Source organism: Epinephelus lanceolatus, chromosome 10, assembly GCF_041903045.1.
Source record: "Epinephelus lanceolatus isolate andai-2023 chromosome 10, ASM4190304v1, whole genome shotgun sequence".
In the NCBI taxonomy this organism is placed as follows: domain Eukaryota; kingdom Metazoa; phylum Chordata; class Actinopteri; order Perciformes; family Serranidae; genus Epinephelus; species Epinephelus lanceolatus.
In genome coordinates this window covers 28775875-28800657 of record NC_135743.1, presented here as the reverse complement: position 1 = coordinate 28800657, position 24783 = coordinate 28775875, and the positions used below count along the sequence as shown (strand labels likewise).

The 24783-nt window shown below is 40.7% G+C and overlaps 1 protein-coding gene across 1 annotated transcript in view; it reads right to left on the bottom strand.

The window, feature by feature from the left end:
• adamts16 (ADAM metallopeptidase with thrombospondin type 1 motif, 16) overlaps nucleotides 1-24783 on the bottom strand; it is a 72510-nt gene that overhangs the window by 24545 nt on the left and 23182 nt on the right. Inside the window, exons 6-17 of the mRNA XM_033640092.2 lie at nucleotides 23667-23750; nucleotides 22616-22775; nucleotides 20777-20882; nucleotides 19509-19646; nucleotides 15982-16135; nucleotides 10558-10653; nucleotides 6958-7106; nucleotides 3922-4094; nucleotides 3644-3774; nucleotides 3165-3288; nucleotides 1660-1904; nucleotides 1333-1468 (exon numbers count right to left, since the gene is read on the bottom strand). Of these exons, the coding sequence (XP_033495983.1) occupies nucleotides 1333-1468; nucleotides 1660-1904; nucleotides 3165-3288; nucleotides 3644-3774; nucleotides 3922-4094; nucleotides 6958-7106; nucleotides 10558-10653; nucleotides 15982-16135; nucleotides 19509-19646; nucleotides 20777-20882; nucleotides 22616-22775; nucleotides 23667-23750 (1696 nt within the window). The remainder of the gene's footprint in view (nucleotides 1-1332; nucleotides 1469-1659; nucleotides 1905-3164; nucleotides 3289-3643; nucleotides 3775-3921; nucleotides 4095-6957; nucleotides 7107-10557; nucleotides 10654-15981; nucleotides 16136-19508; nucleotides 19647-20776; nucleotides 20883-22615; nucleotides 22776-23666; nucleotides 23751-24783) is intronic.

Here is a 24783-nt window from a genome sequence, read left to right as displayed (position 1 = left end):
CTGACTTTTGTATCGGTGAGTTCAAATGCAGATCTGACAGTGCTATCTGATTAATGAGAAACTTGAATCCCAATCCCACAGATCCTCTGGCTGGTATTTGGCCCCAGGCGTGGTCAATCTGCACATCCTAACTCATTCAGGCCAGTTAGTCAGTCACACTCTTTAATAAAGCAAACGACCCCCAACCCATCATGGCCTACAATCAGGACACAAAGAGATGGAGGTGGTTAGGGTGGAAAGCAACAGACCAGGGTGGGGAACTTTAACCTGCAGTGTCAGTCAATAGGAACTCTACACTGGGGGCTTTGTTCACACTCATGAAGGCTAGCAAGGGCACACACACACATAAACTCACACTCTCACACATACACCCATGCACATACAAACACACACAAAGAAAAATGTGTGTGAAAAAACACACACGCACACTCTCACACTCTCACACACACACACACACACACATATCAACTTTTGTCTACTGATCTCTAGCCTCAAATAACCACGCCTGGGTCTGCCCAGGTCATTAAAACAGTCTTCACATGTGTTTCTGCGTGTGCATGTGTGTGTGCTTGTTTAATACTATGCCTCAGGTGGGACAAAGGCCACTGGTCAAAGTCATGCATGTGTGCGCCTGTGTGCTTGTGTGTTTGTGTGTTTGTGTATGTAATAGCAGGTCTCCAGTAGAACAAGAAGAGGTCTCACCAGTCCCAAACAAGAGCTACTAATATCCCCTCAGTAATGATGGGAAAGCTCCCTTCCCCATTTAACCTGCAGCTAAAAGCCTTATTACAGATCAGAGAGGTCAGACTCAGCTTCAGATGCTGGCCTTCATTGAAGATCTGAAGACGATCTCTCCTTTTTCATCAAGGCAATAGACTTTGAAATAATTTTAGAGTTATAGCTTCATTAAAAACCACAAAAAAGTATTGCACTGTTTAAAACGCAGAACAAATCTGACATGACAAGAAAGATCTTTTATTACAACTTAAAAAAAACACATTTAGATTAAACTTTCAGTAAGGTTGGACAATATTGCCAAAATCTTCTATCACAGTAATGAAATTATACCATTTTTTTTCACAATACAGTAATTGTTCTGTAGATTAAATTAATTAATAAATGATTTAAAATAAAAAGCAGTTAAACTAAAATTCTTTTAAAATGGAGCCATTAAGGTCCCTGAGAACAATAATGTCAAATATTGCAAATACCTGTGGACACATTTCTACTGTTGTATGGTATTTACCATCATATCAACCAACTCTAATTTTCATTGTCATGTAATAATGCAACTTAAAAAAAGTTTTTTTTGTCATTCATGTTTCCACTTACCTCCGGCACATGTTGTTGAGCACTGGGAGCGTATGATGGCCCATGTATAATTGTGTTTAATGGGATTCCTCTTCTCATCAGCTTTCTTCAGAGTGTATTCCCAGCGTACGCCTGGGTTCCAGCCTTGCAACAATATCTACAGGAGAGTGTGTGGTAAGAGCGATAAGACAAAGGATAAACAACAAGTAGAACAAATATATAGATGTAGAATCATGGGAAGTAAAGAAAGTAAGTTGCTGGAATAAAAGACAGAAGAACCCACACACATAAACATAAATTGACATATTAAAAATGTAATATAAGTTTCTGTGTCTAAGGGCCCCTTACCTCTATGACAAGTGTCTCATTAGTGGGGCCAGTTGATATGAGGCTCTCTGGTCGATTGTAGGGTCTCTTGTACTCAAAAATAGCCCCAGCAATGGGGTGTCTGCCTGGCCAGTCCACTGTCCAGTGCCCATTCAGGTAGTAGCGTCTCTGGGTGTCCCTTACAGACAGGTAGGAGCTGGACGTGTTCAGTTCCATTACACGAATGCTCCGAGCTCCTGCTGGGATGGTTACCACCCCATAGTACTCTGAGAAAGAGTAAAAATATTAAACAGTGCACATTACACACAGAGATTTAACAACAATTTATGAATAACAACCTCTGTAAATTTGTAAATGTGTAAATTTAATATAAAATCATTTTAACTATTGCAGTGTATTTTATTCTATTTCTAAAGCTGTACTTGCACAAGTCTTCCTGTGTTGCTATTACTGCTTTTTTTTACTGATTTTATTTTATTGCTTTATCAAATTTTAATTACTGAGAGAAGCCTTATGGAATTTCATTGTACCTGAGTATCATGCTAATAAAGGTCAGTCACTTATTTTTTAAACTGTGTATAAGCAATAAAATGCACCTTCAGTATTTGGGCTAAAAAGCAAATACACTGCTTTAAAACCTTTAAAATGTCATTAATGAAATCCCCAACTACACGAAATCCCCCAACACAGAGGATCTATACAATCAGCACAGTTTCAAGGAGTACACCCAAGATTAGTGTCACCAATTCAGTATCTGACCAAATGTCTCCCCTTCTGTTCCTGAGATATGATGTTAAATAATGTCCAGTAAAGTGTTTTACGCAAAACATTATGATGTCACAGTGAAGCTGAACTTTGACCTTTTGGATATAAAATGTCATCACTTCATCACTGTATCCTATTGGACATTTGTATTAAGTTTTGTCATAATTAGTGTATGAATTCTTCAGTTATGGCCAAAAAATATCTTGTAAGGTCACACTGACCTTGACGATTGACCTTCGACCACCAAATTTTAATCAGTTCATTCTTCAGTTCAAGTGGAAGTTCGTGTCAAATTTGAGGAAATGCCCTAGAGGTGTTCTTGAGATGTCCCATTCACCAGAAGGAGATGGATGCAAGGTCACAGTGACCTTGACCTTTGACCACCAAAATCTATTGAAGATCTAAATGAGTTCATTGTTGAGTCAGAGTGGACATTTTTTGCCAAATTTAAAGAAATTCTCTCAAGGTGTACATGAGTTTTGGTGTTCACGAGAATGAGATGGATGCAAGGTCACATTGATCTTGACCTCTGACCTATGACCACCAAAATCTAACCAGTTCATTGAATCCAAGTGGATATTTGTGCTAAATTTGGAGAAATTCTCTCAAGGCATTATTGAGATATTGCGTTTAAGAGAATGGGATGGACAGAAAGATGTACAGATGGACAACCCAAAAACATAATGCCACCGGCTACGGCTATCGCTGGGGCGGAGTCATAAAAAAACAATGAACTAAACAGTGTGACTCCTCTAACTTACGGTTGGTATAATGTTGCTTGGTGTACTGTCCTTTGTAGACCTTGCAGGTGGAGTTGTCTCCTTTACACACCCCACAAGCATCAGGCACAGCTGAGGAGCCCAGAACACGGTCACAGCCCACTCTCTGTGGGAGGAAAAAATCACTGCTTTGACAAAAAACATAGATTATACACATAAAATGCAACATGACAGAAAATAAATGACATCTGCTGAAATGACCATCATTTATTCTTTATGTGGTGACAGGTCAACATCTCTTTTTAACGTCATTTAATGTAGTAGTGTAACAACACATCGAGGGCGTTTGTTGATGTTCTCCTACTGCTAAATCCACTCTTAGAATTTACAGCTCAACTTCAAAGACTATACTTATGATATCATCTAGCATTAACCCCAAACACTTTAAAATCATCATTCTTCAGTCAGACACTGTTACTGTTATTGTTACTGCCTTACTGTTTGACATTTAAAGGTATTACCTCACACAGTCCGTCAATACAGACATTAGAGCTATCCTGAGAGCACAGTGTCCCATCTTTAACTTTGCTGGCCAGGGCAAAGAAGAAGTCATAGCCTTCAGCAAAGCAGTACAGCTTACATACATCTTGATCTGGGAGGAAAGAAAAAAACCACAGGGCCCAGAGGCAACAGGCAAATAGTTCACACCATGACATGGCTCGTTGGTAAATGTCTCTTTTATCATTTCAAATATTTTACTCCTGAGTAATTTTGAAAATGATTGGAACAGTTGTCTCACCATCCACTCGAGTGTATGGCCTCCAGCTGTAGTACCATCCTCTGAACTGTTTGCTGTTGAACTCAGAACACTGCTGCGCTCTGTAGTCAGTGGTGTTGGGGGGACAATCTTCAATGTTGCAAAGCTTGTACGACCTGGAGGAGCCCTCGCAGTACTTCCCTCCATATGCAGGTCTACAGAAAAGGATTGAAAAATATATCTCCATTTGTTGCACAATACTGTATGTTTGATATTCAGTATTTCACTACAATAACATGATACCCTGATTTCCTCTCATGTGTGTGTGACATGATATGTAACACTAGCAGGTATTGTTAGCTTGTATAAACTGGGTTGCAATGTATTAACATGAAATTCTGAGGAGGAAAACACTTTTGTTGCATTTGATCTGAGTGAGCAAAAATGTCTTGAATTACATATCACATTGAATTTCATTGTAATTCTGTGTACTGGCATGACATATGTGAGTATGCTTGCCCGTATATTTGGCAGTGTGTGTGTGTGTGTGCCTTTGTGAGGGCTTCTCCAATCTCAGGTGTATGTCCCCGGGCTACGTTCCTTAAAATCCCTTCCATGGGACAATTACACCCTGTGTAAGCCCTCTAATCACATTGTCACTTATCTCTCTAACACTCTCAGATTCTTTCTGAATATATCCCTGCATTTCATCTTCCGCTTTTTTAATCCCTTCTTCTTTTCTGTATTTGTCTCCCTTCCCCACCATCTTCCCCCCCCCCCTTCTCTCTCTTTCTCCTCGTCACTCTCTGTCTAATATAGCCCACCACTTGTCAGGATCTTGGCATGAGATGATCAAGAGGAGGCCCCGGCATTTAGGATAGGGCCTCCCTTACTGACTGGCAGAGCAAATAATCCTGAGTGACTGATGAGTAGGGGGACTAAGTGAGCAGATAAGTGATGAAGCAACAGACCCATGTGAGGGATCCTCACTATTTTAATCACGTGTCTTAATATACTCTTGGCCTTGAGTCAAGCAACTGAGTCCGTTCCAAAGCATGGCCACTTGATAAATCTTGTGTCCTGAAAATTACAGTAGGAAATGGTGTATCAAATAGTTTTGCTCAGGTAGGCAACAACAAAATGATGAACAGTTTTAGGCCTGGTTTCACCTTTGTTTTGAGCTCTAAATTGACATAATTTGAGGAGCAGCAGTCACTGTTCCTGGATGTTGCTGACTAGAAACAATGTGTTACACACGCTAGCAAGCATATCAGTCTTGACCGCATCGCTGTTGTGCCACAAATTATGTTATAGCACACCCCTAAGTGTAATATTGCGATTGTACTATTACCTATTACCAGCAAAATAAAATGTTTCATTAAAATGTATTAATGTCAAAGGGGCAATAAAAAAAAGTTTTTGTGACTGTTGTCTCATTTTCAGTGGAAACACATGGGGTCTGACTAATAACTGGAAAACAATCAGTCATGTCAGTAGACTCCTATATGTAATGAAACCTTGTTAACTACCCCAGCAGGTAGGTAGAACCTCAGTAATGACCTACAGACCCATTTTCTATTCCCTGTTGAGTCCGCTAGACAATTTGAACTTAATGCTTTCCAGAGATTGTGGAGTTTCCCAAACTAAATAAATACCCTGATAAACACATAAAATGGTTTAGCTAGGTCAGTCTTGTTATGACAAAGATCTCTGTTGACTTTTTTTTTTTCTGTTTTTTTTTTTACATATACAGATTTAGCTACTACATTCACAAACGTCCCATGCATTTTTAAGCTGGTATAGCGCCGTGTCACCAGCACGGCTGATGGAGGACACCAGAAGATGCCAATAAATCAAGAGTATCGTAACATCTAAAAGTCAAAATGAATTTATCTTCATGGAAGATGAAGTTCGGTGTAATCATTTCCAAAATTCGTAACATGTTTTGTCTAACAAAATATTCTGCTTCTTTGTCTATATTTGACAGCACTTAGCCTTTCAAGAACAGCTTTTTCACTGCGGTCACACTCGATTTGCTGCACTCTAGGGAGACATAAAAGAATAAGACTTACTCACTTAATCCAATGAATCACTCAGCATGTTGGAGAATTTCTGCAAATACGGATGTTGAGTTCAAGTTCTCAAATTGTTCTTTTAAGTGAATTATTCTATAAATGTTACTGCAATAAACAACCTATCATGAGCATTTGCTAGATTATTTGTTTATGAGATATCCCAACAACCCATTTTTACGTGGCTTTTTGCTAATCATTTTTCAGGTCATTTAAAATAAAGGACAAAAAATACTTAAGATTTATTAGTTTAATAAATACTGACTTCCAGTGTGCTTATAAATATTGATTTACATTTTAGGCTTTATATTTTCGGGATTGTAACAAGTTTTTCTATAGATTTTAGCCCATATATGTGAACACATACAAAGCATGTGTGTGTCAAGTATGTAACAAAGCAACAGCAGCAGCAGCCAGATGTTTGCGGTGCTGAAGTATTTCTGGTGAGACCTAAGCTATTTATAGAAATTGAGTTGCATACTGCCATTAAAAGTACAGTTGTTGAAACAGCTGGCTATAAAGACGCTGACTGGGATGTACTGACCTCATTCCTTGATCTCTCTAATTGAATGAGCTCTTGATCCGACAATGTGACATATCTCTCGTTTTTTGTTTCATGTTCTCCTCATCCTCTTCAAACCATTCACCCAAACTAAGTCTGCCATATAAATCCAAATTAACAACAAAATGATCCATTTTTGTAGCAGTTTTGTAGCCTTCTGATTTTTGCTCCAGCTCGGGCAGTTACAACATTGCCATGAAAATGGCGGGGTAGTATTTTTAGTGATGAGAAAGGTGTGCTGATCTGCTGATTTGCGCACATTCTAAATGTCTTGACCAGTCAGATTGCTTGGTCGGAGCTCCTTATTGTTCATGCTGGTTTATATTAAGAGACACATGCTCAAAACTCAACATAAGGCTAGACCAGGCCCTTGAAACATAGAACCCTAGGAACATAGGGATGCCCCCCTTGTTTGTTAGGGACTATCACTGTGTATATCTCTACCTGGGGTTGTTGCACTGCCTCTCTCGATAGGTGACTCCGCTCTCGCAGCTTCGTGAGCAGGCAGACCAGGACGACCACTCTGACCACTGGCCATGTTGAGGCCTCGGGCCCTCATCACCCTGCTTCACACACTGACCCCTACGACACCACTGGAGAGAGAGAGAGAGAGAGAGAGAGATGAATTATGAGTGGGAGAGAGGGAGGCAGAATAAGGGAGGCACACACAGGCACAGAGCAAAGTGTCCTAAAAGTGTCAAAAGCACACAGACTTTCCAACCAACCCTGCCCTTCATCATCTTTATGATGACTGCCTGTCAAGCCATAGAAGAGCACTGTATGATATAGCTTTCAAGTTTAACTGCTGTCAGAAAAGGTCTTGGTCCAGTCCTGGTTACATACTCACAATCTATCAGTGAAACTCCAGTTGTGCTGCTTTTTGGACAGCCTCTACCTTGAGCTGTCATCAGCTAGAATTAACAGAGCTAAGCCAAACACAACTGAAATGTGGAAAAACTGTCTCATACCTGACAAGGATATTCTCCTGCTGTGATAGTCTGTCAAATGTTGCCGTACACTGTAAATAATGTTTGTTTTATTTACCCTAAATTCCCCTTTTTTTTAATTTATTAAGCAAGAAAAAGATAGCAAAACAAAATAAGTAACTATAAAAACATGAAAACAGGTTGAAATAAGTGCATAAGTCAATTTAATAATGTTTCTTTAGTGCTGAAAATGATCGTTTGAATAAAATGAATAAATATCTGCCTAAGCAATGAGACAGTTCAACTTCTTTCCAGTGCAAATCCAGTGTAAGACAGGGATATCAGCCTTTTTGTGACTTGTTTATTTGTGTTCATATCTGGTGCCTGCCTCAGTTTTGAAAGAAGTGAACCAGAACAGGCAGATTTCTACTACTTATTCTCTAAAGTTTTGCCCATCTTCTCCCAATTTGGAGATGCAAATTCCCCCCTCACAATCTGGCCTGGGGAGCGTGCTGAGAGCCGTGTACACACATGAAGTCACCAGCTGCTTCTTTTTACCCTACAGAGAGGAGCTTCAGTGGGGTTCACAATTACCTCCCCAGATACCACCACCCGTCTGCACAGGAACCGCTCTGACCAAGTGGCTTTCCACCCATGAACATTCCCAAATGTGTTCCATGAGGCAACCAGGAGAGGAATATTAAACTAAATGGCAAGTTTTGTGAATACAGTTTGTATGAGATGATGGAGGCGCTGCAGGAAGCTCATGTCTCATACTCCTGAATCAAGTTATTTACTGAATGTGCCTCAACAAATGCTGAGTCATTAACCAACCAATCATGTTTTCCAACAAACGAGCAGTACTTCACTAAAAATCCCTAAATGTAATGTGAGAATACTTTGTGGAATCTAGATTCACTTAAAATAACATTATGTCATGGGCTGTTCCCTGGCACACGACTGAAATGGATTTGTGCATGTTGAGTTGACATCAGTCACAATATACTCAACTTCTCACTCTGGAGTGATCTCAAAAGCTTTTGCAAGCACACACACACACACAAACACTATGCGCACATCACTCATGCATTAGGATTGATAGAGGGGCATATATTCAGCTGTTCTTGTTCTTAATATGTGTTCATGCCTGCCACGAGACACAAACTAGAACACACACACACACACACCCCTCTAACTAATCTCGCGGTCCTTGACTAAGAACTAGAACAGCTGATTTCCCCTTAGTTTTCCCCCTGCGGCTGAGTGCCACGGATTCCTAAGTGAGTCTGTCATTGTTTGTGTTCAGTTAATTGTCCCGTGGAGGGAGAGGGCGGGATTAAACCATCAAGTTCAATATATTGAGAAGCAAATGTGGATGAGGGGCTGTCAGGGGAGAGAGGGTTAAGAGAGAGAGCAAGCCTTGGGGGAGAATCATCTTAAAAGAAGCAAGGAAAAAAACAAAGAATAAATAAAGAGCACAGATTGCTTTTTGGCCCGAACCCAATGGCTTATTTTTGCCACGTCAGCAACAAACCAATTGCAGCTGCTCCCTGAGGTAAAATAATGGAGCGAGTGTGGTACCTCTATCAAAAAGAGATATTTTATTGACACTGCACTCAAATGAACCTAAATTTAAAACACAATAAAGTCAGTCCAAACTCTTTGCATATAGGTTGAGTTATTAGTCTGCACTGGGAAAGAGACAGTGGTGTGTAAAAAGACACCATTAAAAGAAGTGCAGTGTCACTCAGCTCAAGGCTTTTTGTCTTGAAAAGGCCAAACTGAGTGCACTACATAACACTAAAACACTCAATAAATGTTCTTTTATAATAGTATCTCCATCAATTCTGCCTGTTCACCCTATAAAATCACTCTTTGTCCAATGCAATTTACTCATTCAGAGGTCAGTGGTATCCCTTGGGGGAGGAATCTATGCGTGTGTTAGACATCCCTTTACAAGCACTAGCCCTTTTAAGCTAAATGTCACACAGTTGATAATACTAAGCAGCACACTGAAAAAAAATGCTGGGTCAATGGATGCCTTAAAGGGAAAATCCACTCTGAAATTTAATTCACTTATTTTATTGGTCTTGCGTAGTTGATTCTGTTAATACTGTGCAGGGAATCTGAGAGCTGTCACTTCCAATGTTCTTGTCTTTATTGTATTGTTGTGCATGTTTGTTTTTTTTCACCAAAAGTGCAAATAAATGTTTGTGAGAGTCTCTTGTTTGGTGCCTTTCATTTGTGGATTTATTTGGCAAGATGTTGCCATGGAGCAGTGTGCTGGCAACAGAAGAAAAAAACATGCTGTCCTCATCTGACAAAACAGGCGTATCAACTGCAAAAATCATTTTGGCTCCTTTGGCTAAAATGAAACAGAGGTTATCTCAGTGATGGTAGGATTAAAGGGTAACTCTACCCCCTGAATGGATGGTGCAACAAAGACATGATTAATGACATCCTGAAGAAAGCAGCAAGCTGCATGTCCCTGCTAGCTCCTGGTAATGTCTTTGGTACGACCGCTTGAATTGCCTCAAAGGCGATGGATGAAAAAGTCCAATAGAAATGAACAGGTTCCCATGCCAGTCATGTGATGCCACTCTTGAGGTGACAAAGCTCGTGAGAAAAATCCTGCATCCCCCTCCACCTCTCTCACACACACACATGCTCACATTCTTGTGCTTCTATCCTTGTGAGGACTCTCATTGACATAATGGATTTCCTTGCCCTTTACCATTACCTTAACCATCACAACTGTCCCTGGGGGGCTTTGGGATACGGACAGTAGTCATAATTAAAACAAAACAGTCAGTACAATACACAACACACAGAATCCAGGATCACACACTGTCAGGGATAAATCATGGACAATTAGTGGTCACCGCCGGTTGAGAAAATCGATAGCAAACATAACAAAGCATGATGTGTAACGCTTAGTGCTACATTTAGGGAGGCAAAACCTCCACCCTGAGGAAACCATCTGAAACTCAACATGAAGGGGATGTTGAGAGTCTGAGACAATCTGTCCTCACTGTGTTGGTTATGTGTTTCGGTCCTCACTATGTAGCACGTACAAGAACACACACATACAAACATACAAATGCACGTGTTAAGTCACCATATCAGGGCCACAGGCAGAGCCTTCAGCAGCTGGCATGAACTTGGTCTCACACTTCCTCCCAACACGGTGGCACCACAGAGCCTTGCAGATATCCTGGAACAACATGGAAGAAATGCAAAGAGTAAGTTCCATGACACTGTTAATGTGCTCCAACTTTCAGAACTGGGACAATCACTATCCTTTGCACAACAGCTGTAAACAATGCTTGCTATGGGATGGACAATAAATTACCAACACATCGTTATTTTGCCACGAGGGAGCCATTAAAACATGTTGATGGAAACCCGCTGACATAGAGATTGTCTGAATAATGATCTTCTGGCAAGCTATCAGTGCACAGCAACCTTGTATCTCCAAAATATTTATGCTTCAGTAGCTAGGATAACAACATTTCCGGAAAAAAAGCATGATCCCACAGGCAATGCATCAGTGAAAATAAAAAATGCACATCCATTGTTTGTGCAACAGAATGAAAAAAATAATTAAATACATTGTTTAAAAAAAGCTGCAATCAGTATTTTCATACATTTTGTTTGGCTAACAAACAGTACACCTTACAGTCACATAATCTACAGATTTAAACACAGAGATAATGCAATGCAATTATGTGCATTAACAGGGCACAATTGACTTAACAACCATGTATGATGTCATGACTGGTTTGGCTTGATGGTTTCTCAGCAGTGATCTGAAAGACTCAGATGGGAGCACCGGGTGGTTTCCCGGCTCACATTGCCTGAGAAACATGGACTGCTACTTTTTAACATGTCCACTCTATTACTATCTGAATGACTATATCAGATTTTGACAACTCAGTGCAGATGTTGACAGGCACCTCTGCCTCAGCTTGTTGCTGCCAAGAGCCACCATGGAATTCATCCCAAGGCCTATTTGTCCAGCTGTTTTGCTTGCTCAGGCCTTTTGTAGCAGTAAAAATGGCAGAGTGAGACTGGAGAAAGAGTAAGTAAGTGATGGAAGGAAAAGACAGAAAGAGCTGATAGACAGAGTGAAACAGAACCTCAAAAGAGAAAAAGGGGAAAACACCCATACATATTATTTTGCTTTTTTGCTAAGGTAACCCAGCTCTATCTAACCACACACACCACAGAGAGTATCATTTGGCTCCTCCAGCAGTGCCTTATCTTGACAACACCCGCCAAAAAGTTTCATGAATTATGAGTTCATTACACAATGAATAGTACCGCTGAGGCCGATTCTTGTAGTGTTTTTTATGAGCAACAAGTGTCTGGAAAGACAGAGTGAGCATGAGTGCTGCTTGGGGAGTTTTGGGTCCTGTGCACCTTGCCGCTACCAGGTGCATGAGCAAAGACAATACAAGACCAAAAACAACACCATGTGTCACAGTTCTGCATTCCTGGTCCCCTGCTCTTTTATGTATGCCCAGTCACCCAGTTCCCAGTCAATATTTTCACATTCACACTGGTATTCTCCGCCTCAGCACAAGTCACACCCACCTCATCAAGGCAACTCAGTTCACCTGTTCCTCATTACTCAAAGCCAGTATATATACCTGGCCTCACAGTCACTCCTTGCCAGATTGTTCCTCGTCACTCATTCAAGACTCTTCAGCACTTTATTCTGCATTGATTTCTTGTTGCTGACCCTGCCTGCCTCTGACCTGCTTTCTGGTCCCAACCATGAGACCTGCTTCCACATCCTTGGTTCCTGTTTGCCTGTGGATGATTGACGTTACCATCCGACAACAGCGCTACAGTATGAGTACCACCCCTTACACCATGAGAGTGCAATTCTCAGATATCTTATAGCTGAAGTGGATATTTTGATGTTTAAATGACCGGGATAAGTGGGATACCTTGTGCTGATACCATGGGTTCAAATCCAGCTAATAATCTTTGTGGCATTTTGAAGCCTTTTTCCCAGATCTTTTCCACCACGCTCTTCAATAAAACAGAAAACCCTCAAAAGTAATCTTAGAGAGAAAAAAAGAAAACAAAGACTTTTCTTGTCTTTGTCTTGTTGCCAGTCCCAAAACTCCATTCCATCCAGGGGGAAAGTCAGTAATTGCATTAAGAAGCATTAAATCTTCATCCCATGTCAAGTGCTGATGTTTTTAAGCAGCATATGAAGGCAGAGTAAAAGAAATACTAAGGGATAAGTCACGAGTGGCATCATTCAGAAAAAGTTTGTTCCTTTCAGTGTGCTACAGGAACATCACTGGTTGAACCATTGTCAGATTAAATAAACTGGATAAAAATGTGGTGTACACATGGCGCACAGGCCTGAATTACTTTTGAGAAATGTTGTATTTTAGCATTTCAGGTCATTGTGCAACATTGCACCAGTAACTTTATGTCTTCCAGTAACTGGCCAAATACTTTAGTCGACAGTTTAAGATTTCTGTCTGCATGCAGGTCAACATGGTGGCCAATTCATTTTGGGGTTAATTAGTTTGCTGACAGAGTCCATGGCTGCAGTCAAATAGTCTTTTCTGCATAGGAAGGTTCCTGAGTGAAATGACCTGGAAGTATCTGAGTGGCATCCATGATAACAGTTGGTCAAATTCTCTAAATGATAAGGAAAGGGGCTTCAGTGCTTCCTTTCTTAACTTCCTTAGAATAGGATACACTATACCATCCTTTGCCCATCTTGCCTACCTTGCATACATTTAACAATAGTTTTTATACAAGCACACTAATTGGGAGTCATATGGATAAATATGAGCAGACAGGAGGGTGAGAGTGAGCAACCAATTCTCAATGTGACAACCATTTCATTACACTTTTGTGATGTGTAGCCTGTATTCATTTTAGAATTTAAACCCTAATGAAGTGATGTTTTTCACTGAGTTGTTCGTGTTTATAACCTGCATTAAAAAAAACATGGTACAAATACACAGGATGAATTATCCAAGGTGCACTTCCATTTGCGGAACATAGTAGTTTCACCATGGCACACCCATGCCAGTAACATACAGTACAGGCCAAAAGTTTGGACACACCTTCTCATTCAATGCGTTTTCTTTATTTTCATGACTATTTACATTGTAGATTCTCACTGAAGGCATCAAAACTATGAATGAACACATGTGGAGTTATGTACTTAACAAAAAAAGGTGAAATAACTGAAAACATGTTTTATATTCTAGTTTCTTCAAAATAACCACCCTTTGCTCTGATTACTGCTTTGCACACTCTTGGCATTCTCTCCATGAGCTTCAAGAGGTAGTCACCTGAAATGGTTTTCCAACAGTCTTGAAGGAGTTCCCAGAGGTGTTTAGCACTTGTTGGCCCCTTTGCCTTCACTCTGCGGTCCAGCTCACCCCAAACCATCTCGATTGGGTTCAGGTCCGGTGACTGTGGAGGCCAGGTCATCTGCCGCAGCACTCCATCACTCTCCTTCTTGGTCAAATAGCCCTTACACAGCCTGGAGGTGTGTTTGGGGTCATTGTCCTGTTGAAAAATAAATGATCGTCCAACTAAACGCAAACCGGATGGGATGGCATGTCGCTGCAGGATGCTGTGGTAGCCATGCTGGTTCAGTGTGCCTTCAATTTTGAATAAATCCCCAACAGTGTCACCAGCAAAACACCCCCACACCATCACACCTCCTCCTCCATGCTTCACAGTGGGAACCAGGCATGTGGAATCCATCCGTTCACCTTTTCTGCGTCTCACAAAGACACGGCGGTTGGAACCAAAGATCTCAAATTTGGACTCATCAGACCAAAGCACAGATTTCCACTGGTCTAATGTCCATTCCTTGTGTTTCTTGGCCCAAACAAATCTCTTCTGCTTGTTGCCTCTCCTTAGCAGTGGTTTCCTAGCAGCTATTTGACCATGAAGGCCTGATTCGCGCAGTCTCCTCTTAACAGTTGTTCTAGAGATGGGTCTGCTGCTAGAACTCTGTGTGGCATTCATCTGGTCTCTGATCTGAGCTGCTGTTAACTTGCCATTTCTGAGGCTGGTGACTCGGATGAACTTATCCTCAGAAGCAGAGGTGACTCTTGGTCTTCCTTTCCTGGGTCGGTCCTCATGTGTGCCAGTTTCGTTGTAGCGCTTGATGGTTTTTGCGACTCCACTTGGGGACACATTTAAAGTTTTTGCAATTTTCCGGACTGACTGACCTTCATTTCTTAAAGTAATGATGGCCACTCGTTTTTCTTTAGTTAGCTGATTGGTTCTTGCCATAATATGAATTTTAACAGTTGTCCAATAGGGCTGTTGGCTGTGCATTAACCTGACTTCTGCACAACACAACTGATGGTCCCAACCCCATTGATAAAGCAACAAATTCCACTAATTAACCCTGATAAGGCACACCTGTGAAGTGGAAACCATTTCAGGTGACTACCTCTTGAAGCTCATGGAGAGAATGCCAAGAGTGTGCAAAGCAGTAATCAGAGCAAAGGGTGGCTATTTTGAAGAAACTAGAATATAAAACATGTTTTCAGTTATTTCACCTTTTTTTGTTAAGTACATAACTCCACATGTGTTCATTCATAGTTTTGATGCCTTCAGTGAGAATCTACAATGTAAATAGTCATGAAAATAAAGAAAACGCATTGAATGAGAAGGTGTGTCCAAACTTTTGGCCTGTACTGTACGCTGTCCCCTAATTACGTAGACTAGACATGTTTCCACTTGACATGTTTCTCTGACTTCATGACATTTTTCATCAAGGTTAAGGCAAGCATTTAGGAAAAGACATAGGATGTAATTTTTCTGACTATTCGACCATGGTCCATGTATGCACGCAGTGTGCAGGGCCAGACTAACCTGCAAGGGGCTATTGGTCAAATTTGCAAATCTGAGCTGTGTCAGAATTACTCGCAAATAAACTACTGACTCAAAAAAACTAAACAAAACAAAATGTCCATTGATTCCTATTTTTCTGAAGGGTAGGTGCATCTTCAGGGTGAGAATCAGGTGGGGTACCATGTTTGGACCCATGAAGATCTCTAGTCCAGATGCAAGAAAACCAGTCACTTAAAATGTCTTTACAGTGCAATTGAACACTGAAGTAATCTAAACTCTATCTAGACTCAGTCATGGTATCTCAAACAGTAACATCAGCAATAATGAGACAATGGGAGAGCAACAAGGAGAGATTCCCATTGGCAACGCTCCAGTGTATATTTAGTCATCCATCCCAGTGAGTATTTCATGGGCAGAATTATATAACTCTCCCTGTTTATATTGTGTGTGTGTGTGTGTGTGTGTGTGTGTGTGTGTCTACCTCATTGCCCCATCCTGCTCTCAATGTCTTTCTCTGTTTTTTCCGAAGGAACAATTGCCACCACATTGTTTTAAACTAATTAAACACTCAAGTTTGAGTGTATTTGCTGAGAAAATCCCAGAGACAATTGCAGCATGGCATGGGGTTTTAACTAATTTCTAAAATTTGCTTCAGATGGCATTATTGAGAAAAAAACAATTTTACCTTCTTAAAGTCGAGGGTGCAGAGTTTGGCCTTCTCCCCAAACTGCCATTTACACTGCGTGTCTGCATCATATAGCTCTCCAGGCAGCTTCTCAGGGTACCGATACTCCTCGACGGCTCTGGGTTCATCTGATAAGCACAAAGCCTGGGCAGAACTGGAGTAAAGGAGAGGAGAAGAAAAGAGGAAGTAATGGAAAAGTAGGTAAAGAAAATGAGAGATAAAAAGAAAAGAGAGGCCAAGGGGAGGAGAGTGGAGGTGAATAGGTCAGCAGAGGACAGAAGAAGGAAAGGAAATAGCGAATAAGCAAAAGGAGACGAATTAATCATCTTTTAACTACTTTGGTGATAAACAAGAGGCACGCAGACATGAACAGTTAAACAGACATTGTGATTCAGTGCTTTGCCAATGTAATGAAGCTGGTATATAAGGCACCATACTGTGCACACAGAAATTCTCCAAAACAGGGAACACCAGTCCATGATGCTCCATTGTTTCCCACTTTGGGGATTACCATAAAGTGTTGCTATGGTAACATAACAAGTTGCCAAACTCCTACCCTGAAAGTAATGGTTTTAATACATCAGAGGCTCAATTATGACAGACATAAAAAAAACAAAACTTGCCCATATCGCTCATATCCTAACACCAGCAGGGGGTTTCCAATGTCAACTGATATCACTGGTTACCATACAGAGATGTTTTACAGCTTACACACTGCAGTCAGGGGGAATATAATACAAAAATATGGTGGAAAGAGCATGAAAAGGCAAAATATGTTGGAAAGTTTCATCGTGCAAGTGAGTGGTCATGATTGCTTTAGCAGAGTACATTTTTGTGTGTGTGAGAGAGTGTGTGTGTGAGATCTTCTATTGCTTTATAGGTCCTATGTGTCTGAGAACAATGTCTGTTCTGCAAGTGCAATATTCTGATATCCTACATTATTCACATAATAAGGTTTCTGAAAAATACATTACATTTACAGTGTACACACATCAGCAGGCGCACAAGCAGGACCCGTAGGCAAGCGTGCACAGTCTCAGGCAGTCACTCACTAATGAAATTACAAGTCCAAAGTAGCTCATTTGCAGGATCCCCTTAAGAGGAGTTTTCCCTGATGGCACTGTGAGAGGCTGAGGACAAAATGTTTTCCCAAAATTTAATCTGTAAACACTGTTTGCCACGAGATCATCAGCTGGGGATAAAAAAAAAAAGATAAAAGCAAAAAATAAAATAAAATAAATGGAAAAAAAAGCAACCATTCTTTTCTAGGATTCCCTGCAGATCTCCTGACTCATCTCTTCCAGATAAAAACTGTTGGGCATTGTTTTTATTCACCATGGTTTGTTGCTTTAGTAAACACAAAGACAACAAAATGATGTTAGGTGGCAAGTGCAAAAGTCCCAAAGTACTTGATGACATATGTCAGTCACGAAACTGGCAAGAAGAACACTGATCACAGGTGGATTCTGATCTAAGGCAGCCAGTTGACTTAGTTCATCATAAATATGGGGAAACAGCTAGCCTGGCTGTGTCTGCATGAAGGTAACAAAATCTACCTATCAGCACCACACTGACTAACACACTGTTTCTTGATAGTTTAATCTGTACAAAAACTGTTGTAAAGTTGTCTGGTTAGTTGCCAGAAAGTTACCGGTTCAGGCCAAGAAGTAGTCTGGCACATAAACCTCCATAAAACGGCAAATTGACGTTTTTATGTTTCAGTTTTTGTATGGATTTCGTTCAAAAGCATAATATAATGTGCTCTTCTGTGAGTTTTAGAGGTCACTGATTAACATCGCTTTTGCTACCTTTGTACACAGCCAGGCCAGCTGTTTCCTCCAGTTTCCAAACTTCGTGCAAGGCTAAGCTAACTACATGCTGGCTCCAGCTACATACTTTTCACAGAGACTTGAGAGCAGCATTGATCTTCTCATGCAACTCTTGGCAAGAACACAAATAACCATATTTCCCAAAATGTCACAAGACAAGAGCATCTACAGGAGACACATAGATGTCTCCTCAGATGTTTGCTATATGTTGACCAATGGGCGACAATGTGCCCTTTGAGGCCTGTCTGACCCTGAGAAAAGAAATGGGACCTCAAGAGAATCTTGTAACTTTCATGTATCACTGACTTTCAGATGGATTTCTCCAATCCTCATACAAACAAAAACAATTTCAAGTACTTCGAAGGGGATTTTGCTTCCCCCGCCATGAAAGTTGTCCATCCATTTTAGGCATGACAAAGAGCTCAGATAAAGCGTCTGACTATACATACAGCATTGGCACAGACCTCTCTGTCACAGCCGACTGAGAAGAGGCAGATTTAGAGTGAGTGTGATGTAAACTTTGTTGGCTGACACAACACTCCCCCTCCATAGCAGATGAAGGTAGAGACATTTAGGAGCCTCAGTTAACTCGACCAGACACATTTAGCCAAAAACATTTAAATATCATAACATTCTGTTGATTGCAATTAGGAAAACGTACAGCATTTCAGCATTTTTATCATTTAGTGATTATACAGGAAGACGACCCTTGGTTGTTTCAGCGGTGCAGAGATCCCCTCCACGTGGCCTCAGGGGGTGATGGGAGTTTAATATAAGGCTGACAGGCCTAACAAGGGTGAGGTCACCCCAGCTCTAATAACTCAGCGAGGAAATACACTGTCTGTCTCCACCACTCTGAGTGGGGAGACCTGACAGTTCAGTTAACACACTGGTAAATTTAGTGGCGGGCACTGGCTCTGAGCTATCTGGTTTCAAGCACACACACATGCACAGACACATAGAAACACGACCAGACACATGGACGCTATGTCTGTGATGCTTGTTTTGCTCGCTTGGATGAGCAGGCCGCATGCATGAAAATGCAGCTATTGCACAAACACAGACATGACTACCTCTCTCGCACACTTTCACTCACATGTTCCTTGACACATAACACATACAGTGTGCAGTCTGTAAAACAACACTTACAGGAGAATAGCAGCACCACATATCACTTAGTTGCTATGTCAGCTATATGTTTCAACCTCACACACACATACAGTGGGCCTGCTTGTCCTTGCTTTTGCAGAACAAAGCAAGTCCCATAATAGTTATAACATGAGTGCAGTTTTTGCTTGGAACTCCTTGGATCAGCGTTTAAAATTGATATATCTGTTTTTCCTTCAACACATGTTCATCTATCAGTAACACATGTTGAATAATATAAACACAATGCATGTTAAAAATGGCCACTGCCAGGGGACTCAAGCTTTAATAATTCTATTTTATAAACTAATACAGTGCTTTATGCCTTTGTTGCATGAGCTCTTAACAAAAGCTTGCATGAGGACTTACTCGTTACTCATCAATATGCCATATGGATATGATGTAGCTCTTATGTTGTGAAAAGTTAATGAGACTCTTCAAGCAGTGATACCCATAAACATCATTATTAACAATAAGTGCTTCTTAAATCAATCCTTTTGGCATTGTTTTAGCACCACAACAAAAGCATAGCAGTAATAGAAATGTGCTTACTTGAGGAAGCGGCTGAGGTACTGGCGGCTGCAGGCAGACCAAGAGAATATGCCATTATGACCGGCTAATGTAGGAGACATGATGTTGCCTTCTGACTTCTTACAGACGTTCCCTTCACCATCATGGACCATTCCAAAACTGGGTGAAAAAAGGTATAAAATGTTATTTTGACAGTATTTTCACAGTCACGGATCCATATTGTTTGATTCAACAGTCGAAGACGGCTGGCCGTACCATATAAATTTGACTGTAGCAAGGGTGAGCAACACTGTTGTATTACTCTGGGAATTTTTGCACATGGAGATTAAAAAATGCTTGAACACATCTTTTGTGGTTCATGTTATCCATATGTGTATCAAAAGAAGACAGCATGTGTTATTCTGCTGGTTTATTATCTATACCTGTTGCTTGAATGAGATAATGCATTCGGTTGTGCATGTTCATATATGTGTGTATCAGTCCATTTGTCTGTCCGTAGCTAATGTCACATACTACTGGACCCATCAGCCGAATATTTTTTGTTCGCATTTATAACTGTACGTCAAGGACCTCTCGTGGTTGTGGTGATCACAATACATGAAAATTCAGTATTACTGACTACCCTGTTTTATACTGTCATTAACTAATGACTCCTCATTCCTCTTAACTGGCCGGTGGGGGCTGCAAGTGATCAACAAAATCACTTAGGAAAAAGCATTTGTCCTGGCTCAAAAACTGACATCCATAAAAAGAAGTTTGGTCTCTTTTTGGTCCAAATGTGGGTCGCCAGTTGGGAACCACCGTGCTACATGACAGAAATACATTTATGCTCATAATCATTTGGTTTCTATATTTCACATGCAGGGCCTGTTCAATTCAATTCAATTCAATTTTATTTATAAAGCCCAATATCACAAATCACAATTTTGCTGAAGAACTCAATCTGCTCTGTACAACATGCCGCAGCTCTGTCACAAATAGAATACACACATATTTTCTATTAGTTTACTGTGGCACCTACTAAACACACCATACTTCATTTTTCAAAACATTCTTAGACGCACACATCCATTTTGTAGAATTATTTTTTAGTTCATTTTATGCCTCTAATGGAAAGGCAGTACAGAGATGACAGAAAACGAGGGGGAGACATGTAAAATGACATGCAAGAAAGGCTTGTGGCCGGATGCTGTGGTTATGGTCGAGGCTTTACCTCCGCCATCCGACATCATTTCCAGCACTCTTTAAAATTTTGTCATCACGCGACCATGAGTGATGGAAACCCTTACTTGTGTCCAGATTCATGGGCGATGGTGAATGCCAGACCCAAGCCTGTGTCCTCATTAACGGTACAGCTCCGGTACTTGCTGCACATCCCACTAATTGGAGCAAAACCTGAAAAAGCAGTGATTAAATTTTACATCAGTAGTAACTCAGTCATCTACCACATACTGTACTTGATTGATTATAATACTATAATACTCCTACTTTACAAAAAATTGGACCTTTTAATGTTGTGATGCATTAGCAGGGCAAAACCAGGAGGATTCTCTCAAAACAGAAAACCTGAGTCTGAGCTAGCTGTGGGCTGCAGGCATAAGACATAGGCCTATCAAACACCCCGTAACTAGGTTAAAACCCCTCCACATGTTAAAATATGGGACTCTGTGGAAACATTCCTAGATCCCCCGCTACATTTCATGTCACTTTAACATTCTTTCTCTGTCTTCACTTTTTTCTCATATCTCTCATTCTCTATTAAACTCCCTTTTACTATTCAGCTTCCTTTTATGCCTCTCTCCGTCCATTCTCCTTCTGTCTCTCCTCCACACATACACATGCACACACAGCACCCCTGGCTCGGAATCAAAAAGGATAATACCCATGGGGGCCTCCCTTAATGTTTTCGTCTCGGTGTCTCAGGGAGAATTTAGCCTTGTGTTTTGTTATTTTACAGCACTAAGTCATTCACCATAGAGTGCAAAACCCCTAAAGTAATGTTCTCATGTACATGGCTAATGTGAATAATGATATTTAACACAAGAAGGCAGATTGACTGTGAGAACTGCCATTTAGTTCCTTTTTTGTGTCAGGACAGAGGTAGATCATTGATGTTATATACTGATTTTGAAATATGGAGGAAAACACTGCGGGATAGGGCTGTAACTGTAATGCAAATAAACTGTTTTATACTGACTGGTAGCAATAATGGTCATTTTGCTTTGCTCCTTTGGGAACTGGTCAGAACTAACTCTTTTCTGACTACACATACACACACGCACAAACACACAGACCTTTGAACTGGGCTTTCATAGCAACGATTAGGGCTAATGCTAGCCTCAACACTTTGAAGTCAAAACATAAGCCTGAGGTTTGAAGGGAGTGTGTGTTTTCTTGTACGTGTGTGTGTGTGTGTGTGTGTTTGAGTGTGACTGTGTTTCTCTGGGACACACAATTGAAGTTTTTTCTCACAGTGCGGAAGACAACAATGTGTTCGCATGGTCATTACCACAAACAAGCTGTGGTTAGTTTGTTAGATGGCTTACACTCACGATGACTGAGTGTATGTTTAAAGTAGACGAGGTTGTTTTGTACGGATAACAGCTAAGGAGCACTTTTTGGATGTTCTGTGATTTAAGTGAAAACACAATTAGTGTGTCTCATTTTCTGAACTTAAATGCAATAACACAGCCATGAATAGGTTTCAGATTTGCCCTTCTGATCATGCTTTTTGTGCTCATAATAGTTACTATTTTTCTTGCTGTAAAACTTGTTTTTCCACATATACAGTGTGTGATACTATGGGGCTGTAAAGATTTGAAAGCTGCAGAATTTTTCGACATCTGGTTTAGCTGATGTGACTCTCAGTCACATTGTGTGACAGAGAACAGGGACACCTTCCCAGAGAAAGACAGACAGCAACAGAGAATTACATATTTCCATCAAAAGTAGGAACCAAATACAAAATAGGGACAGATGGCATTTGAGTGAGTGCCATGAAAAATACTTTTACTTCATTAGTTAAAAATTTGGATCCCTATTTCCTCTGGCACTTGCATTTTCTGGCATATTGTAACTTTAAGGCATTTTGTAACTGCAGGATCTACTTCTAAATGCTTGAGATGTACCAAGAGTGTCACAGGGTTCATTCTTCCAAGAGCAGATGTCGAGTCCTGTGAGGAGGATGGCGTGGTCGTGGTGTCGGCCCTCTCTGCCTCCCAGAGTAGATTGCCAGTGGCAGAAGCTGTTCAGTGTGTGGTCTGCATGGTGGTTGATCACCAAGCCATCCTGTGAGATTAAGCAGATAACAGAGGACAATATTGTCTTTATGGAAGGAGGCTGTGAGCACAAAGTGCTAGAGTTTAAACAAGAAAAACGTCAGTCAAATTAAATTACATTACCCTCCCTCTGCTTTGACAAATACCAACTCCTGGTCCTAACAATCAATTACTGAGCTCTTTAGAAATATGTATGTTAAAGGCAACATAAAGATGTGGGAAGGGACACTGATAAAAAAAGTTGCTGCTAGGAGGACGAACCTCTGGGACATTTTTGCCATTTTTCACATTCCTCCCACTGATAATTGCCTCTTAAGGAAGATTGAAATCTATTAACATCACAGGTGGATGGAAACCAGAATCCGTTCTCCTCGGTCTGCTTGACTCTTTTTCTCTGACAGTGCCCCACCTGTTTCTCTCTGCCTCTGTCCCTCTCCCTCTTTTTTTCTCTTGTACTCAAGCTGTCCTTCCATCTCCCGCACTCCACGAGAATTTCCCTCCTAAATCTGGCAAAGATCCAAGGGAATGTACACCCTATAATTAACCACTGTAAAAGTCCTTAGTAGTTAGGACGACCCCGGGAAAATCTCTGAGAGTCCTAAGAGGTCTGGACATTCAGGCGCACAAACAAATAAACAAACGAATGGTCTGTTTTTTGGAGTTTTGCACTCCCTTGGTGTCTGTAGCGCCATGATTTGTAGAGTTAACACAGAAGGACACACAGTTACTGGTATTCTTGAAGTCCCTTTGGGCGTATGAAAACAAAGCACTTTTTGTGAGAAATTTCCAAACCCATTTCAAAATGCAGACATCAATCACAGTGTTTGCTGAATGAGAGGTTGGATTTCTGGGCACCTGTTGGTTTTCACCTGACAGTGCTTACAGGTTTTGGGATGCTCACCTGCTCTTCATCCAGAAGCACGAGGCCAACTATCACAATGTTGATGTTCCCTCCTATCGTGCCATCTTTGAAGAGACTGGAGACCTAGAGGGCACACAAACAAACCTTATCACATCCTATTAAAATACTGTTTACAAAAAAAATGATCTGTCTACAGCCACCCTATCAAAGTCAGGTTACAATAACAATGTGTATACCTTGGTGTCAAGGGGATACCTTCTCCAAATCAACTTTGACAATAGTTAAAGTTTTGTCAGTTTTGGTTACAAGACAGTCAGGGATTCTTCTTGAACACAGCCACTGTTATCCAGTTAAACCTACTGTAGTCTGGAGTGGGGGAGGTGAGCATGAGTTTTGAACATGTGTTTGTTTTTAGAGAACTTGGGTGGATGGATTAGGTCAGTGAAGTGACATTTGAAGTGTTATTCTATCTTCAGACATGCAAGATCAGTCTTTAAAATATTCAATTTCAGGATAAAGTACTTCTTCAAAAAATATCTGGCCTGCACAGTGAGATTGTCATGGATATTTTTATCCATAGGTGAAGCTTACTAGCACCATATTGCAGGCTGTTCTCACGCACTGTTAGTACATATATGTATGAAAAGTAATCCCACGTAATCAGGATCAGGCTGCAATCGTGTGACAAATGTGCTGACGGGAGTAAAGGAGGAAGTAGTATAAAGACTGAAAGCTGTGTAAGGAGGCAGGTTGAGTGGTAGATTGGTCAAACAAACACAGGACTTCCTGGAGACTGGTGTTCGTGTGTGAAACCAAGTGACCTGTTAATTATTTTGAGGTACATCGTCACCATTGTTTTTTTTGTTTTTGTTTTTCTGTCTAATCTACGTAACTTTACTTGGCGAAAGCTAACCTAAGTAACTTTAAGTTCAGTATGTAACTTTACATACATTACATACATACATTTACATACTTTACAAGTACATAACATGATGACACCATTCGTGGGGTGCTAATTTGTTAAAATTATACAAACTGTTGTATAAGCATATGCTAAATGTTGATACTGTTATACTTAGGATCCATGCAGTCTGTGTCAAGTATATGAGACAACACACCTTGCGACATTGCTGCAGAAATAAAGCACAAACCCCTT